This window comes from Coloeus monedula, assembly GCF_965178545.1.
Source record: "Coloeus monedula genome assembly, chromosome: 5".
NCBI classification, from domain to species: Eukaryota; Metazoa; Chordata; class Aves; order Passeriformes; family Corvidae; genus Coloeus; species Coloeus monedula.
This window is the reverse complement of record NC_138785.1, coordinates 30,985,870-31,000,219: the sequence shown is the minus strand read 5'-3', so window position 1 is coordinate 31,000,219 and position 14,350 is coordinate 30,985,870. Positions and strand designations below refer to the sequence as shown.

The 14,350-nt window shown below is 38.9% G+C and overlaps 1 protein-coding gene across 1 annotated transcript; it reads left to right on the top strand.

Annotated features, from left to right (window-relative positions):
- Positions 1-778: 778 nt before the first annotated feature.
- Positions 779-12,744, top strand: LRIT3 (leucine rich repeat, Ig-like and transmembrane domains 3). The gene is made up of 4 exons (XM_082282441.1): positions 779-1,002; positions 2,215-2,693; positions 10,264-10,569; positions 11,593-12,744. The coding sequence occupies exons 1-4, from the start codon at positions 887-889 to the stop codon at positions 12,654-12,656; spliced, it is 1,965 nt and encodes a 654-aa protein (XP_082138567.1). The 5' UTR covers positions 779-886; the 3' UTR covers positions 12,657-12,744.
- Positions 12,745-14,350: the final 1,606 nt, after the last annotated feature.

Here is a 14,350-nt window from a genome sequence, read left to right as displayed (position 1 = left end):
TAGGATTTTGAAGGAATTTCAACATATTTAAAGTGTTTTTAAAATTTTGACTGGCAGAACCAAATTAATTTGTAGGAAAGACAGCTTTTGTTTTGTAAGTAGCATGTTTCTAGTGCTTGTGACTGCACAGCAAATCCTGAAAATGTGGAAAAATGTACCTTCAAACTCCACACTTGGGAGGCACATAAAACTGAGTAAATATTTATGGTAATTTCTCATCACTTCTAAGTCAATCCAATGTTTATATAGGTCTGATGTTTAATTTTCAAGAGATACCTTTGGCAGTCTGAGCAATGGATTTATTCAGGGTGAAAAAGCTGACTTTGTATAGATTTATCTCCAATTGTTATATGTGTGTGCATATGCAGTTTGGCTTTGCAGTGTAAAACTTATTTAAAGTATATGTGTATTTTTGGCAAAAGTCTGGTTTTACAAGATTTTTTAAAAGCTCTGCAATCTAGGGTTCCTCTTAATTTGTCATTTTCAGTATTAAAGAAAATGCCATGCAATATCCTCATGGTGTACTAGATTTCCTTCAGGAACCTTGGAACACTTTATGGACAGTAACTGATGCACTGCCTCTTAGGAGAAGAAGAGAGATATTTTATTACACACTAGCTCTACAATCTACATATTAAAACAGCCTTGGAACACGGTTGGATGTGATTTGAAGCAGAGTGTGTTCTGACAGAGTAAAGAATGAGCTGGTTTAACTGATGCCACTCAGGATACATCTGAAGGTTAAGCAACTACAGATCTCGGCTAATCTGCTGTAATCTGCTGTTGCTAAAAGGATGGCTGCATTCACATTCGTAGCACACTGCACATGAGTGCCTAGGAATAAAGCTTTCATATTTCTTCATGTCAGTTCTTCTGGGAGGAAGCTATGTATCTGTTTATTTACTTCTACCTCCTAGTGAGTTTTTTTGAAGAAGTTCATGGCTTTTGTCCCTCACAATGCACTTGTGTTTACCATGGCAGAAGCGATGGCACTGGAACAAGGTATCTATTTTATTATTTGTTATATAGGGCAACTTATAAGGAAAAGGGTAGAAGAAATTAGAGATAACTTTCTCAGAGATTGCAAATTAGTTCTAGCATAGTTGAAACGAAGGCATATTTTGCATTAGTGTTCTATGGCTAGCAGCATTCCTGAGCAGGAGCAGATGGTGATTATGGCTTTGTACTTAGCAAATAGCTACTCTATATCTTCATTTTTTTCAGGAGGCAATTTATTTCTGCTCCATGACATTCCTGCTTTTGCAATGTCATTTCTATTTCTACAAACTAGTTAACTACTGTAAGGTGATTCTGGTTTAAATAAACACAGTAGTTTTTTTTTTATTATTTTTTAATCTGCAGTAAATCATGTAATTTTTGATAGTAAGGAGGTTAATTTGAAATGTGGTGACCTGGTATTGTCATGTCAATTTTAGGAGATACTCTTTGTCATTGCTATTTATTGTCATAGCCTATCTGGTATAAAGCTGCACGAGGAAAAAGTAAAATAAAGGAGTAATCTAGAGAAAAGGAGGAGAAAATTAAGGATAGACTTACAGAGGGTAGGGGAATCTTCAAGCTAGTATGTGCAAACAATATATGCCAAAAAAATTGATTCCTGAAATCAAATAAGTGAAAATGCTGAGAAATCCCATTTCACTGAAATCATCGTGAGCAGAAAGTTCTTGTCATCTCTATAAAGCAAGTAATTTGTACATAGGCATCAGAAAGAGGGCTAGAAAGCTCTTCTTTACTGAGTTTTCATTGGTATATTTTCAATTTTCAGTCTATTCTGAAAGGTAAGTATAGAAAATACTTTGAATCTTCATCATACAGAAAAATTAGAGATTAGTAATCTTCATTTTGAATTTTAATAATTTTAATAAGGGGGCATGCAGTTCACACTTGAGATACCTGCATGTATTATTACTTGTACAATGGCTTCTGTCTTTCATTTGCCAATAGAGTGAGGGGTGGATAGATGGTGGTGCTTACATACTTTAGAATCGAGGAAATCTAGGTTTAATGTGAAAGGATCAGTTCTGCTTTGTATTCTTTTTGTCTTTAGAGACTCCATGTTTGTGGAGTTTGTTCAACTTTTAAATGCAGAGGACTGTTCTTGATTTCAGTGTTCTTTGTTCTGGTAGTAAACATTTCTGATAAATAAATGCAAATATGTCTCTCCTTTTTTTTTTTTTTCCCCCCTTGTGCTAGGTCTGTACTCTGTAATGACCCTGACATGTATGAGATCCCTGTGAATATTCCTGTGGATACTGTAAAACTTCGTATAGAGAAAACTGTCATACGAAGGATTCCAACTGAAGCCTTTTACTACCTGGTAGATCTCAAATACCTGTGGGTCACTTACAACTGTGTGGCCAACATTGATATCAGCAGCTTCTATAACTTGAAACAGCTGCATGAGCTGAGGCTGGATGGTAATCTGCTTTCAACTTTCCCTTGGGAATCCCTGGCAGAGATGCCCAACTTACGGACTCTTGATCTGCACAACAACAAAGTGACCAGCATTCCCGCTGATGCTGGCCGCTACCTGAGAAACCTCACCTACCTGGACCTATCCAGCAACAAGCTGACCACCTTGCCATCAGACCTCATGGACATTTGGCCCCCCTTCTCAGGAGCTGTCATGTCCAAGAACACAGACATTCTGGTGACGCAGAGAGTAATTTTGGGTATGCTAAACAGCCTGTCTCGTTCCTTATTGAAATACACCTAAACATTAAATTGAAAGTGAGAGTTGTTAGGGCACCAGCCTTGGATGCAGGAGAAGGGGTTTTTACCCAGGTCAGACTTCTGGTTTGCTCTGTTATTATTTGTTTATTTTCTGTTGGTAACAGGATACCATGAAATTAAGATAGTGACCTCCATGTGTGTTGTTACCTCAAAGTTATAAAACCGAAGTAAAAGCTAAGAGAATCCAGCCTGCAGGAATGCAGGCCGTTTGGAGTATTCAGTAGCTATATAAATGCATAACTTAAATTGTGTTTCTGGTGACATTTCCCTCATCTCTGTATGTATTTGCAACTGTAAGCATGTCCATTTGCAATAGCTTTTTCCAGAGGCTCACAGGCCAAGCAAGTAGCTAGAGCTGATCCTCATATAAAACCTGTCCTGTGGCATAATGCTGCAGGTGGTGTTGGTGGCTCAAAATAGGGCAACTCTGCTCTTCCTGGGACCGCTGTTGACCTTGCATTACTCTAAAGCTGACTAATTACCCTGAAGGTTTTTGCCCAATTTACATATTGAATATGAGAGAGAACAGGAATATGATCCCTACATATCCACAGTACTTTTTATAGTGTTTGAGGTAAATATTTAAGAATAATTTGATCGGACTCTGATTTTTTTCATCATTTGATCCCTTTCTCTAGTATGCAATTGCATCAGTTCTGTTTGTGGCATTGTGCTTTATCTTAACCTTATCTCCACTTCCTAGTCTTGCCAGGGTAACTCCTTTCTCTTCTTCAGTCTCAGGCTGGAACAGTTCTATCAGTAGTGTTCTTTTATGTCTTTTCTAGTGTTTACACGTAAGTGCATGTTTTGATGTTTTTGTAGTGCAGCAGGTGGAAGGGAGGAAAACCAGCTGGCTGTCTCTACTGCAGCAATTCTGTAAGGACTGGTAAAGATCTGTCCTGCATTGTACTGCCCCGTATTTCCAATTTCTTGGTCTAAACCCCCACAATTCACTGTTGATTTGTTCAGCTGCTTTGTTTCACAGCAGAAGCTGCAGCTTGAAACTCTCATTCAGATCATATTTTTTATGAGTAACTTAATAGATGAAAGTAGGCTTCATGGCTTCATAAGCCTGATAACTGTAGGCTTGCATCATTAAAGGGTTTTCATTTATTCAGGATTGAAAAAAAAAAGAGCAAAAGCTGTAAAAGTAATTCCATCTCAGTACTCCTTTCCCTGTCCCCGCACTGAAGACTACAGGAGGCTGTAAAGTGGGAGCTGACTGTGCTAGATCTAATCATCATGATCTCCTGTGGGAGTCCATGAGGTTAATTGGTTTTCTTGTCTTATATAGTCCTCACCACTTGAAAGACACAACAAAAGGAACTAAAAAAAAAAAAGAAAAAGAAAAAAAAGCTAAGAAAAAAACCCCAAACCCAAGTCAAAAAAACAAACACCAAAAAAATCCTGAAACCTCACACACTCTTCTCTCCCCTTAACTCTGGAACCATCTGCAGGCTTCCTTGGTGCAGGCACTCTTCCAGCCTCCTGTAGTCCTGGCAAACCCTCTGGTGCCAGCACTGAGTTCTTTGGGGGCTTGGGATGTGACCTTTGGACCATTTTCTGTTATGAAATACAATCGGGTTTTAACACAGATCTCCAGAGGGTAACACACACTGGGTTTAAACAGAATCTTGCTTCTCTTTTTTTTTTTTTTTTTTTTTTTTAATGTTAGGTGCTAAGGGAGGCTCTGTGCGGCTATTATAGATTTGCACCTGAGAATACATAATGCCAGGTAGTACTTTCCTTGTGTTACATTGAGTAAATCTACCTTAGATAAGCTGTGAAGGAATTAGGTGGATTTTTTTTTCATTGACATCATAGTTTTCTGAGGACTGTATCCCAAAGCAGACAGACAGTGCTTGCTACATGAGGAACTCTGTAGTGAATAAGAAAACATCCCCTTTCTCTGGAGATTAGAAAGTGCAATGCTCTTTGTGTCATGGGTTATTTTGACAAGTTTATTTAGACTCCACTGAGTATTTGTGCCTCTTTTCTGACACCCCTCCTGTCTCTATTGGGCTTGCTGGAGCCTGAGGAAGAAGCGCATCCCATAGATACTCTCCTCCTGCTCTGAGCTACAGATAGGGATCACAGAGGTATGTGGTCAGGAAGGACCTAGCCTGCTGGGATACAGATCCAGAGAAACTGAGCCATTCTGGTAAAGCCAGTGCTGTTCTTAAAGCCTGTGGCCAGACCACCCCAGAGCCTTCCGTGGTAACCTCCTCCAGTGCTTATCTATCAGGGTAGTGAGAAAGTTTCTCTTAATATCTAACCTCAATCTCCCTTACTGCAAACTAAGCTGATTACCTCTTGTCCTATAGGGCATGGGCATACAGAAAAACTAATCACCATCTCTTGTAGTAGTCTTTCATAGGTTTTCCTTCCCTGTTTGCCATCCTAACTAACCACACCATTTCTTTCACCAGCTTCTAATATAATATGAAGGTTTTTGGGTTTTTTTTGGTTGATTTTGTTGTTGTTGTTTTGGTTTTTTGTTTGTTTGTTTGTTTTGTGGGCTTTTTAATTTTGTTGTTGTTTGGTTTTTGTTTGGATGGGGGTTTTTTGCTTCGTTTTGGTTTTGTTGGGGTTTTTTGTTTGTTTTTGGTTTGGTTCGGCATTTTTTTTTTTGCTGTGTGTGGTATTTTTTTTTTTCTTCATTTTCTACCATAGTTACTGGTTCCATTTGGATTCCTTTAGGTTTAAAAAAATGTTTCTCTTAAAATGTGATGACCACAATTGCATGGTTTGATGCTCAAGAGTGTCCTATGTGCTCCAGCCACTCTCTGTGGGAGCGTTCAGCCTGACCTATGTACCTACATGGAATGGTCACTGCAGCCAGAACTCTGCTGGAAGCTGGGACCCAGAGTAAATAAATGCTGGTTTTGTCTAGTCAGGAAAACAGCAGTCAGATTCTAATTAGTGTAATCAATTATGGCTTGAGCTGTCTTTTGTCCTGGTTCTGTCAAAACAGGATTGTCACTTGTGTGTAATTAACAAGATCAAAACTAACAAGACCCTAATCTCTAATGTTTGTGCAAATGTATTTTTTAACACCAAGAGGCAATTTTATCTTCAGTGTCTTGACTGAACACCAAGATGGTTGCACATATGAGAAATTTCAAGTTCCCCATGTTTGCTTCAAGGACTCTTGGAGGAGCCAAAGACTACTTTTGCCAGAGGACTGGTGTGTTAGCATCCCTGTATTCCAGTTCATCATCTCTGTACTAAGAGGTTTGGGTTTTTTAACTACCTCCCACTGTATGATGTTCCTTTGTGTGTGCATGGTGCTAAATGAAAGAAGGTTAGGGAATATGGCCAAGTGGCTCACTCTGGCTCTCATCCACACAGTTTAGGGCCAGCTCTCTTTAAAGCTGACTGTCTGTTCCACACTTCGTAAGATTTAGCCCTTGGTTCTCAGTGAGCTCTACAGGATTCTAGAGTGACTCTAAAATGTAATTCTGGGGGTGGGGATGTTTTTCCTTCAGTCTAACCTGCCTGAAGTTATGTGAGAATTGCACTGGAAACTGTTCAACTGGGCTTTTGTAATATGAAACAGCAGGGGTACGTTGTATGCCTGAAGGGCTGACAGACATGCAGAATCGTTTGGAGGTACAAAGCCTGCTGCACTTGCATTGGGGGCAGGACAGAGGGGAGCCACCCTTGGTGTGCTCTCATCCATAAGCCTATCAGGGAGCAATCCCTGGAGTGTAAACTGTCCCTGGACCCATGTCTGGCTTTGCCTTGGAAAGTGCCCTTTGGAACAGCTCAAAACAAAGCTGTGGAGTGAGCTGAAAATTAAACAGGGCAAATGATTGGGGGACCAGTGTGTAAATTCATCTGGCCCTCTTGGTTACCTCTGGAGCCATAGCCTAATACTTTGATCCAAATCACAGCTATGTTTCAGCACTGGCTGCCGTACAGAGATTTACATTTCTGGCAGGAACAATGGCAGTAGCGTTTTCCGTATGGTGGGCTCTGGTGAGTCACGGAGAGGAACAGAAGAGTCCAGCATTTGACAGAGTGGCAATTATGTGAGATCTTGCCTCTGTTATGTGCAGAGGTGGCAGAAATTTGGAATGCTGCAGGTCCATCAGGCTCCCAGCTGTTACGCTGAGCCATTGGGTAGATACTGCTTTTCCTGAAACTACTCCCTAACCGTTGCCATGTGACACAGTGCTGGATTTAGAATTTGCTGTTTAGAACCATGGATCAAAATGTGTAGGTTCAGTTGGAAAGAGCCTGGGGTAGGCTGGCCCAAGCTGTGATGAATATTTCTATCAGCCCGAAACTTGAATATTTTACATCTTGCTATCTCGCAGCAACTGAAAAAGCAGTGTGCTACACAAGTTATCGTCTGAGTCTGGTTACTGATTTACAAAGGAAATTTTGCTCGTAGCTAAAGTCCATATTGACACAGCACAGGGAAACCCTGCTACAAAAGACTACAAAAATGTGCATGCACAGACACACATACACATAAGTTTGCCGTTGTACATGCAAGCACACATACAAATGTGTGAGAGTAAATATAAAATATGCTAAATCTAGAATAAAGGGTTAGAAATCTTCTAGAAAAAGAGTAATTAATATTAAAATAACACTGCATTGGTATATCACAATGTATAAATATTTATCAATGTTTGTTTTCTTGGGCTAGTATTTCTTTCTCAGATCAACAAGCTGCCTTGATATTTCTACAAATAATCCAGGGTTTATAAAGACTTTCTCTTTCCTCAGACACATGTGCCATCAGAGATTTATCATTATTTTCATTTTTGCTTCTTAAGAAATTATTTTTTTATTAAAGTTCCCTAATCTTTTCCATTTTCTTATTTTTCCCCCCTTTTTAACCTTTTCTTTATTTTTTTAACGTGTTTTTTTTCACTTCTAACATCCTGTCAACACAAGCTGTTAAAGTTCAAAATGCCCCTTGTAGTTTGGAAACTAGGTTTACATTCACATTTCTGTTCTCTTCAACACTAACTGAAGTACAATGAAATTCAGTGTTTTGTCTTGCTTCCAACTCAATAGTGCTTTCATCTTTTCACTTTGGGAATTCACATGACTTGACAATTTACAATGGCTAGAAATAATATGAATTCTGTCAGATATTGGCAAGACACAGATAAACAGAAGGGTTGTGCCATGGAGGCAAGGAAGGAACTCCTGTAGCTGTATATATTTTGTGTATTTGTATAAGTCCTGCTTCTTTAGGCAGTTGCACAGGAATCATAATGGATGGGGAAGATGAGGTGACTGGCTGACATAACTTTTCCTTCCCCCTACACACAGATGGTCAAACCTGTGTCCCAGGCTGGACTAACAACCATCCAGTCTAGGGACTGTTCATCGTTGCTTCATCATTCCTTTTATTTTGTCAATTTCTGATACCTATTTTAATGACTTTGGCTTTTCTTCAGGACACTGAGAGGATATGAGAGCTATGTAGGTATACATATTAGGAAAAGTTCCTTCACTGAAAGTGGGGTCAGGGAAGTGGTGAAATCACCGTTCCTGGAGGTATTTAAAAGATGTTTAGATGTGGCACTGAGGGACATGGTTTAGTGCTGGACTTGGCAGGGCTGGGTTAACAGTTGGACTTGATGGTCTTAAAGGTCTTTTCTAATGTAACCATTTTTTTGGTCTATTTCAAAGGCTTTTGAGTGCTTTGAATAGGTTAGAAACAATAAGAAACCCCTTCCTTTCTTGCTGTAAATTTCTTAACATAGTGAGAAAAATCGACCCCTTACAAGCGAGAAGAAAAAGAAAATGACAGGAGTATTGTCTATAACTACAAAGCTTCCCTAATTGAAAAGATGAGCACAAATAGTTGCATACATGTGCTTGATTGAGCAGAATTTTCATAAGCACAAACAGTTGATGTGTCTAGATATGGAAAACATTTGGATTGTATCTTTTCTCCTTATGAATATATGTATGAAGTTTGCAGACAAATTTTTATATTTTGGAGATTTTTTTGAGGAAAAGCAGTTGCTGATGCACTTTCCTTTGACTTCTTCTCTGTTCCAGCAAATAATAAGCAGTGAATAGATGTAAAATCTCTTCTGTCTGCAAGGGGTGAAATTGGATTGTGATGTCAAAGTCATGGAATCTCTTCAGGTCAAGTCTTGTTTTAAAGAGCAGGGATTAATTGGGGTTTACCACAGTTTTAACCAATCACTACCATTATGCTCAAAATAACCTAATCTTGGTCTGGTGATAAAAGGAAGAAGTAGTAAAATATTCAAGTATTGTTTCATCTGCAGTTTTTTTCCAGAACAAACTCCATGATTTTTCCAAGAGCTGTTTTGATAATTCTTAACAATACACACTGAACAATATTAGCAGGTGTTTAAGGCTCTTTCTTTCTTTTAATACTGGTTTGACTTATATGACTTGTCTATTGTACTGATCAGTAAATTGAGTAGTGAGGGGTCCTTGCATACCATCTTTATTTCAGGCCATAAGTTTTGTTTATTATTAGTACTCGGTAAAAATAAGAAAGGCATACCCAAAAGTGTAAGTCCAGTAAGAAAATACTTGAACTCCTGAGTGATATGCTGGGTTGTATTTTACCTGGTGAAGCTATTGTTGCTCTGTGAAAGTCAACATAGTGGAGTAATCAATAGCAGCTGAGGATTTAGACTGATAATCCTCAGAGATGGCTATTGTCTTTCAATATAATAAGTTCACGAGGAGGGAAAAGCTTCTAATTCATAGACTGGAACCAAGAAGCAAATGTTTTTGTCCCTGACAGAAGAGAGAGAGCGTTCCTATATGCCATCATAAAAATATTGCAGTCATTATGGTGTTCTGTGATCCTTCCTATTTTCTACTCTTCTTTATTCTTCTTGAATATATTTCAGAGGCTGTACTAAATTGAAGCCAGGCTTGTAACAATATTGGTGTAGTTCAGAGCCAGATAAGAATTTTGTTGGCATAAACCTTTTTCTCCTTAGTCTTTATCCCTCCTTTTCAAGGGGTAGAGATGTTGGTGTAAGCTCTAAACCCTAAAACATCGTGTTCTCCTCAAGCATTGAAAAAAAGGGTCAGGGAAGGTTAAGCTGTAAGAGCCCAAAGAAGGACTTATAGCAGAGGAGAGTGACCTGAAGTAATAGCCCTGAGAAGCTGTCTTTCCAGTAGGCACAGGCAGGTGAAAATATATCATCAGTCTTAAGACATCTTTTCAAAGTGTTTCTTTCCTAGATAAATAGCAAAGTTAAGCACAGGTAGTGCCAGCACATCACTATGCTCCTGTAAACTTCTGTGAAGATGATATTTAGCTTAATAAACTTCCATACTGTTCTCCCTAACCTCTGAAAATACTCCCCCACCAATCATCTGAACAAAAAACACAAGTTGAAAGAGAAAAGATTAACTCAGAATAGGTCCAGGACTGTCCTTGATTGTATTTGGTGGTAGTCATGTGTCATACTGTAATCACAATATCCATATATTGACTGACAATGTTTTTCTTTTCTTTCCCCTCTTCTCTCCCTGCCTCAGGTTTTCAGGACAACCCATGGTTTTGCGACTGTCGCATTTCAAAGCTAATTGAATTTTCCAAAATTGTGGACACCTCTGTTGTACTTCTTGATCCATTGGTTTCATGTAGTGGTCCTGAGAACCTGGCAGGAATCTTGTTCCAGAGAGCTGAGTTAGAGCAGTGTCTTAAACCATCTGTGATGACCTCAGCAACAAAAATCACCTCACCACTGGGCAGCAATGTCCTGCTACGCTGTGACGCCACAGGGTACCCAACACCACAGCTCACTTGGACTAGGTCAGACAATATTCCAGTGAACTATACAGGTACAACTGCTCTTTTATAGGAAATGGGAGAACCAAAAACTGTCGGGTTGCTTGTACTTTGAGATTATTGTAGTGAGTAACAGTGGACCATGTATTGCACCAAGCTGGTAGTCATATCTGTGCAATGGTTGTTATGAAATTCTTTGTCTAGTTCTCAGTCTTAACAGCTCCAGCAGTGTTTTGATTCCGGATGTGGTCTGTTACAAGAGCAATGTGTGTGGAAGGCAGAAATGGTTGAAGTGGGGGAAGGATAAAGGAAAATGGAGGTTGGGTTAGCTGAACCCTAACTCAGAAGCTGGAAAGCAGAAAGGAGAATTTGTTGCTGGAATGTCTGTTCGAAAATGTTAATGTTGAAAAAGCCAGTGAGGCCATAACTGAACCAGTTAAAACTCAGCACTGTAAACACAAGATTTTCCAAATTCATGTTTTCTGTGTTATTTGCAAATATTGCAAGGCTGTCATTGTCTGATATCATTCTAGCTGCTATGACAGACACTTATGTAGTAACTTAAATGTAAAAAATGCTACTTGTTAATGCCAAGGAGTTAGCAGTTATCATAGGTCTGATGAAGGTAAGAGTACTGAAATATCTTACGACAAAGGTAATTTCCAATAGTGTTTTAAATGGGTTGCATGATCAGTGTCATGTGAAGTCAGTGGGTCTTGTATTTGAGAGTCAATAGCAACTTTAAGACATTTGATTTCACTTTATGTGGTTTTGTTTTTCTTAGTGAAACTGCAGACTATATTCTAATTACCGGACATTTGTTTCCATTTTGACCGAAGCTGAGCACTTTTATTAATAATAGAGTATGGCTGGGAATTCCACAGTTTGTTTTGGAAATGTGGTTTAGTTTTGGGGTTTTTTTTGTTGTTGTTGGGTTTTTTTGACTGCTTGTTTTTAATTTTTGAAATTTTCATACATGTGATTCCTTCTGGCAGAAAGGGAAGAAGTAGTCTAATAATGTTTACTTCCTCTTTACTTCCCATTCATAATGTTTTACTTTCTGCATTTTCCCATAGTAATTCAAGAAACTCCTGGAGAGGGTGTCAGATGGTCCATAATAAGCTTGACAGGAATTTCATACAAGGATGCAGGAGAATACAGATGTAAAGCCAAGAACTTGGCAGGAATGTCAGAAGCTGCTGTGACTGTCACAGTGGTTGGTGTAGTTACTACAACTCTGTCACCACAGAAGTATGGAAGGAAGCCAGAGGCTGAGAGGCAGAATACAACTCAGGAGGAATCCAAGCAGGAACCCGAGAGGACAACCACACCTCTTCCCACCACACCAACCACCACGGCTCTGGTTAGCACTGAAAGATCAACCAGCATGACATTTACTGACAAAAAACAATCCAGGCTCATCTTAGATGGAAGGAAAATTTCAAAGGCAGTGACAAATGGGAACAAAAAGCAGACTGGAGATTTAAGCAAGAAAGGTGAGGATACTTCATTGAATACAGCAGGTGTGGCTGAGCAAAATGTTACTGTGAAGGACCTAAGAGTAATCAGTGAAACTGATGAAAGGGTGACCTTAACTTGGAACACTCTCAGTGCCACAGGCAATTCTGCTGTGACTGTGTTATACTCCAAGTATGGTGAGAAAGATATGTTGCCTCTCAGCACTGATTCTAACAAAAACAAAGTCACAATTGATGGTTTGCAACCTAGTACTCAGTATATGGCATGTGTCTCACCCAAAGGGGTGCCACCTACAAAAGAGCAGTGTGTTGTTTTCTCCACTGATGGGTTAACTGATGAAAGCAGCTCTCAGTTTTCTATTCTGATAGTGGCCAGCAGTGCAGCATGCGTGGTTATTTTACCTCTGATATTTTTCTTACTCTACAAAGTTTTAAAACTTCATTTAAGACCAAAATCTTCAAAGGAAGCTGAACTTGCAAAAGAGACCTATGTGCAATTTGAAACAGTGTCGCTGAAGCCTCGAACGCTGAGTGCAGGAGACCAGCTCTGGGCACGAAGGTACACAGATGAGTCAGAAAGACTTCTCCTTTGCTCTAGGTCAAGCATGGATTCTCAAATGACCTTCAAAAGTGAGGGCTCCAGGTCTGAGTATCTGTGTTGAAGGGTGAGGGTGGAGATGAAATAAATAATAGGTAAAATTACTTCAAAATGATGATACTGCATGTGGAAGCAGGTTGATGCTAGATGATGGTCAGAATACATTATCTGATGTAGAGTTTTACTGGATGGTGGTGGGTAGGAGGGAGAATAGAAGAAAAATATTGCCTGTTTATTTTCTTTGTTTTCATGTTTGTGATTTTGGATGTGAAGAAATGATGTTCTTCCAAAGAAAAATACAGCATGAAATGGTTCCCTGGGTAAAGATATTCTATGTTTTTATTCAAACATTCTGTTTTCTCTTCCCTCATTTCATCACATGGTGTGCTAGTTGCATGTATCAAACACGAATCTCAATTTTCTTGGAAGCTATGTACTTCAAAATTTTAGAAAAACAGTCTTAGCTACTTCTATTGGGGTCAAAACTTTATGTGAATATACAAGTTTTCTTCTGATGTTAGCTTGTGCTTTGAGGTGTTATACAGCTGTTTGTACAGTATCTTGTGTTGAAAGTATTCTCATGCCGGTTGAGACTGAAGTCACAGTTTATGGACTCTTGAGAGGTACAAAACACATTGTATTGTCATTTTGCAGACGTTATTGCAAAGGACAAAGAAGCTGCTTTAGTGTCCTGAAGCTCAGGTAAGATACTATGAGGTACTCAGAGAGACACTAGATAATAATGTTAATTTACATCAAATGATCTTATTGCAAAATCTCAGCCTTAGAATTTACTTGGATGTGTTTGTCCATATACCTCAATTTCAGAAATCTCTGTACAGAAAATTCTGTGGTACTGTGTAATACCACACACAGTCTTAAATCTATATATTACACAGATATTGCACAACATTATGTACTACACTGCATTTATATAATACATTTCGAGATACAGCAAGAGGAGTTTTTTCCTCAGGTCATGTTGGATGTGAAGTTTAATGAGCATAGTGAAAGTTAATTGTGAGTATGCTTCCCGATGTTTAAAAATCAGGAGTTAATAGTAACAATGAATTCAGAATGGCCTATTAATGTTAATAATGAATAGTCTATTCTGGGGCTAATTTTTTTGATGCCTGAAGTAAATAAGAGAACTTTTGTTGTTCTAGGTTCAGATATTTTGTTTTGAAGTATGTATGAATTGTGAGCCACAGTTTTTCCTTAAAATTGCAGCTGTGTTCTTTTCTTAGATCTTTCTATGCCTAGAGGAACTGGGGGTTTTTTGCTAGGAAATTGGAAATCTACACATTCCAGAGGGAGAAATATTACTCAAAGCTACAAACCAAAGCTTAGTTTGTCAGCTTCAAAACAGTGGCATTTCTCAGTGTCGCTAATGTAGGATGAAATTTTGCCTGCTGGAATGCTGATGAGCCTATCTCGTAAGGCCTGGCTCGGAGAGAGGAAAACATTTTGTCCAAAAGCCACCAACATAAAATCATGGCGGGAAAGGAGCACACTGAAAAATCTCTGTAGTACCTACACCATGGTGTTCAGTGACCAGGATTAGTAGAATGAGTATTTGAGACTATGGGAGCTGTAATAAAGAAGCATGTGAGGTGTTCAAAAGTGCAAAATTAGCTTGCCCGCTTAGAATTAGCCTTGGTATTCCTTTCTGTGTTACAATTATGTGCGGTTACAAATCAGTCTTTCTTCTTTTTCCATGAATTATTTGGATTGCAATGAAAATGGTTTTAGCTTTTT